This window comes from Petromyzon marinus, chromosome 53, assembly GCF_048934315.1.
Source record: "Petromyzon marinus isolate PM22_M1 ecotype Great Lakes invasive population chromosome 53, UKy_Petmar_22M1.pri1.0, whole genome shotgun sequence".
In the NCBI taxonomy this organism is placed as follows: Eukaryota; Metazoa; Chordata; class Hyperoartia; order Petromyzontiformes; family Petromyzontidae; genus Petromyzon; species Petromyzon marinus.
Genome location: NC_133719.1, coordinates 11,895,810 through 11,900,745, shown reverse-complemented (window position 1 = coordinate 11,900,745; position 4,936 = coordinate 11,895,810). Strand labels below are relative to the sequence as shown.

The 4,936-nt window shown below is 59.0% G+C and overlaps 1 protein-coding gene across 1 annotated transcript in view; it reads left to right on the top strand.

Annotated features, from left to right (window-relative positions):
• The window catches only part of LOC116953970 (vascular endothelial growth factor A-like), a 15,853-nt gene extending 13,340 nt beyond the window's left edge, over positions 1-2,513 (top strand). The window contains exons 6-7 of the mRNA XM_076052033.1: positions 1-39; positions 620-2,513. The exon at positions 1-39 is cut by the window's left edge and continues 96 nt beyond it. Coding sequence (XP_075908148.1) covers positions 1-39; positions 620-641 — 61 coding nt within the window. The 3' untranslated portion in view covers positions 642-2,513. The remainder of the gene's footprint in view (positions 40-619) is intronic.
• Positions 2,514-4,936: the final 2,423 nt, after the last annotated feature.

The following is a 4,936-nucleotide window of genomic DNA, read 5'->3' as shown; positions in this document are numbered from 1 at the left end:
CCGGCAGCGTGGACAGGAGCTCAACCCCCACTCGTGCAGGTGGGCGGCCCCCACCACAAGTGCCCACCTCCACCCTCCCTCGCCCCCTCCCCTCCCCTCCCTCCCCCTCCTTCCCCTCCCTCCCTTCCCTCCCTTCCCCCCCTCCATCTCCTTCCCCTCCCTCCCTCGCCCCCCTCCCTCCCCCTGGCTGGAATCACACCCTTGCGTCTCCGTCCCTCCCTTCCCCAGCTACAGTCAGTTGGTGGTCGTCGTAGTGGTGGTGTAGTGGTGGTTGTTGTGTTGGTGTAGTGGTGGTGGTGTGGTGGTGTCGTGGTGTAGTGGTGGTGTAGTGGTGGTGTAGTGGTGGTTGTTGTGTTGGTGTAGTGGTGGTGTAGTGGTTGTCGTAGTGGTGTTGTGTTGGTGTAGTGGTGGTGTAGTGGTGGTGTAGTGGTTGTTGTGTTGGTGTTGTGTTGGTGTCGTGGTGGTGTAGTGGTGGTGTAGTGTTGGTGTAGTGGTGGTGTAGTGGTGGTGTCGTGGTGGTTGTTGTGGTGGTGTAGTGGTGGTGTAGTGGTGGTGTCATGCTCTCTGTGTCGCTGTGTGTATCCCTCGTGCCGTGTCCGTCCCGCGTGCTGCTGAGAAGATGCGAGCGGCCGAGGCGGTGATGATGGACGCGACACCGCCACTCGGCACTGCCCTCCCAGCGCTGCCCTTCTCGGGCTGCCCGGCAAGAATCCGCAGCGCGGCCCTCCCAGCGCTGCTCATCCAGCGCTGCCCTCCCAGCGCTGCTCATCCAGCGCTGCCCTCCCAGCGCTGCGATCTAAGCATCCGCAGTGCTGCCCTTGGACGACAGCCCTCCGGGCATCCTCAGAGCTGCCCTCCCAGCGCTGCCCTCCCTGCCCTCCCCCACCCCCCGGCGAGCCCGTGGAGGGGAGCTGCTGGCAAGAGAGGAGGTGGGGGGGGTCTCTCCATGGTGGCACAGCAGAGTGGGTGGAGGGAGGGGGAGCTGCCACTGGTGAGGACCCGCCTGCCCGCCTGCCCGCCTGCCCGCCTGCCCGCCTGCCCGCCTCCCCGCCTGCCCGCCTCCCCGCCTGCCCGCCTGCCCGCCTGCCCGCCTCCCCGCCTCCCCGCCTGCCCGCCTGCCCGCCTCCCCGCCTCCCCGCCTCCCTGCCCCCCCACCCCACCCGCCCCCCATCTCGCTGCCTGGCGGGAAGGAGCAGCGTGGAGGAGCGTGGCACCCCCCTCTGTGCGCTGCGGGCGGTAGCCACGATGACCGCTCCCTGCTCCTTCTTCTTCTTCAAGAGGAGCGTCAGCACTCATCCCTGGAGAGACGACCACGACGAGTCCGCTCGCTCTTCACCGCTGTGGCGGCGGTGGCGGTGGGCAGAAGCGCAGAGGCACCACAGCGGCGGAGGGCAGCGTTCGTTTGTGACGTCTCAAGCCTCAGCAGCTACAGCAGCGGCAATGTTACAGCTCCCTCCGCGGAACCAGCTGGGCCTGGATTGGTCGATTCTCAAGCTGGACCTGGATTGGTCGATTCTAAAGCTGGGCATGGATTTGTCGACTTCTCGAACTGGGCATGGATTGATCGATTCTCAAGCTGGGCATGGATTGGTCGATTCTCAAGCTGGGCATGGATTTGTCGACTTCTCGAACTGGGCATGGATTGATCGATTCTCAAGCTGGGCATGGATTGGTCCATTCTCAAGCTTGGCATGGATTTGTCGATTCACGCCACCCGGAATGCAAGTGTGTGCAATACGCAGCGTGCGGACATGCAAATTAGGGTTGCCCTGTGCCCTGCTGCCCATACCTCGCTGCCCCCCGTCGCTGGAGCCACGTTACCCGGGACACGTGGGAGGTTGGGGACACGTGGGAGGTTGGGGACACGTGGGAGGTTGGGGGCTCGAGGGCCGCCGAGCGAGGGGGCAACGGCCGCGCGAGTGGGAAGGATTATGACGATGGGAAGGATTATGACGATGGGAATGATTATGACGATGGGACTGATTGTGAGGTCATTTTCCCCGAATCTCGAGCCGGCTGCAAGGATTGATTCCCGTTTCTGATAAACGCCAATTCGCAGAAACGCATCCCCCCTCGAGCTCGGCACGCCGGTTAATCATCGGCGTCTCCTTGCCGTGCCCGTGCCTCCACACCACCAGGCACCCCGAGTATTTTCACAATGCGTCATGAATTTCCCGGCTTTAATCATAATCTTAATGGCGAATTATTTACCCAGGAAAGGAACCCTGAGTCGTCCGATGACTCTCTGACAGGACGATCCTGCTACATTGGGATGTTTGGCCAAAACCAAGTTACGGTGGTGAGATGTTAACTACCTCGCCTGGTTCGCAGCAGGTCGTGGATTCGATCCCGACCCTGATGACTGCTGCTGTCTATTTGGAGTTTGCGTGTCTCTCTCCCCTCGTGGTCGTGTGGATTCTTCTCCGGCTCCTCTGGTTTTTCCCTACACATTTAGAAGCGCTGCGTTTAGGGAGTATTTGGCTGCTGCTATAAATGTCGACGTGATCAGCGACTCCATTGAGTTCTCATTTGTGATGGCCAGATGGCTTCTGAAGAGGGCTACATAGCTCAGTGGGCCTTACCTGGTAAAACACAAAGTAAAACTTTTTAATGACTTTGCATGGGTGGAAATGTGGAGATCCTTGAGGAAGCACCTCGTGTAGAACAGGGGGAGAAATACAGACTGGGCTCACAGAGAGTACAGACTGGGCTCACAGAGAGTACAGACTGGGCTCACAGAGAGTACAGACTGGGCTCACAGAGAGTACAGACTGGGCTCATAGAGAGTACAGACTGGGCTCACAGAGATTAAAGACTGGGCTCACAGAGAGTACAGACTGGGCTCACAGAGAGTACAGACTGGGCTCACAGAGAGTACAGACTGGGCTCATAGAGAGCACAGACTGGGCTCACAGAGAGTACAGACTGGGCTCACAGAGATTAAAGACTGGGCTCGCAGAGAGTACAGACTGGGCTCACAGAGAGTACAGACTGGGCTCACAGAGAGTACAGACTGAGCTCACAGTGAGTACAGACTGGGCTCACAGAGAGTACAGACTGGGCTCACAGAGAGTACAGACTGAGCTCACAGTGAGTACAGACTGGGCTCACAGAGAGTACAGACTGGGCTCACAGAGAGTACAGACTGAGCTCACAGTGAGTACAGACTGGGCTCACAGAGAGTACAGACTGGGCTCACAGAGAGTACAGACTGAGCTCACAGTGAGTACAGACTGGGCTCACAGAGAGTACAGACTGGGCTCACAGAGAGTACAGACTGGGCTCATAGAGAGTACAGACTGGGCTCACAAAGAGCAAAAAATATATAGCCGACGTTTAAGGCAATTACCCTTCTTCATGGCACATGCACTAAACTATGTTTTATATTTCACCAGCTGAGGCCCATTAAGCCGTGCAGCTCGCAGGCGAGCGCTGCCATCACCGATGATAGCTCGACGAAGTGGCTCGTCATCGTCGTCGTCATCATCGTCGTCGTCGTCATCGTCGTCGTCATCATCGTCGTCGTCATCGTCGTCGTGGTGTGGAAGTTTATGGCGTGGTGATGTTGATTCTGAAGGTGGAGGGGCAAAGCGGAGGGCCCGGAGAACAATCCTCGCGACCACGGGGGGAGAGAGAGACGCAGACTCCACGTGTAGAGCAGCAGCAGCAGGCGTCGTCAGGGTCGGGATCGAACCCGCGACCTCCTGCACACCAGGCGAGGTAGTCAACATCTCGCTACCGTGGCGAGGTGTGGAGGAGACGAGGTGGAGGCTGCTGCACGTGTTTATAAAGTCACGGGGCCCTGGTCACAATGACGTGTTCGATGTTTTGCGATGAGCCAGTTTTGTGAATAGGCGCGTGAATAGACACAATTTTAGTGGCTATTGAGTAATAGTCGCTATTGAGTAACAGATAACCCGCTTCGATAATCAAAAACGCATTACTAATAGACTAATTTGTATACAAACGAGGTTATTTAGCAATATTATGTAACTTGCAAAACTGGTCAACGGTTAAACATTATTCTAAATTGTAATTGTCATCAGCGCCCCGTGGTGTACACACGCGCCCCCACTCTGCCTCTCTGCCTGGAGAAGGGCCATTGCCCGAAACGTCGGCTGGTATGCATGTTTTCCTTGAAGGTCACAAAGACAAAGATCCCCCTCATAGCCGTAACAGACTGTTGGGGCAAGTGCTGTTAGTAGCGAGTAGCACCTACGAAGGCCGGCACGGCACGGGAGGGGGTGGGTGGCCAGCACCACGCCCGGCCGCCTTTGTCTCCCCAGTGGCGATGTCTTCACATCGCACCAGGTACTCATTTGAGGCTGAGTCGGCCTAGGGGAAGCTCAGCACCGGTTCAGATAATCGTCACCGACGCGGGTGGCCGTGAGCGGGAATCGAACTCGGGCCGCCAGCGTCCGCGGCGCTAACCGCTGCGCCACCGCTCCCGCAAGCCGTGTCGGTGACGGCGCTCGTGTCGATGTTGTGGCCAGCCGAGTGTTGCTCCGCGCATTCCCTGATACCCTCGCCTTTTAAATCACGAAGCGCCTTCCCACGAGCGAGGCCGAGAGACCGGTGGCGACCGTTCGCCACCGGTCATGGGAAGCGATGAGCACGCTGTGGGGTCACGGCTTCCCCTCCGTGAGTCCACCACACTCCTGTCTCAGTGTGCTGTGAGGATGACCTCTCCCCCTCCACCCCCCCCTCCATCCCCCCCTCCATTCCTCCCCCTCCATCCCCCCCCTCCATCCCCCCCCTCTACATCCCCCCCCCTCCATCCCCCCCCTACATCCCCCCCCTCCATCCCCCCCCTCCATCTCTCCCCCCCCCTCCACCCCACCCTCAATCCCCCCTCCACCATCCTCCCTATCCCCCCCTCTCCATCTCCATCCCCCGCCCACGCTCTTGACCTTCCAAGGGGTCACGCGCTCGAGGA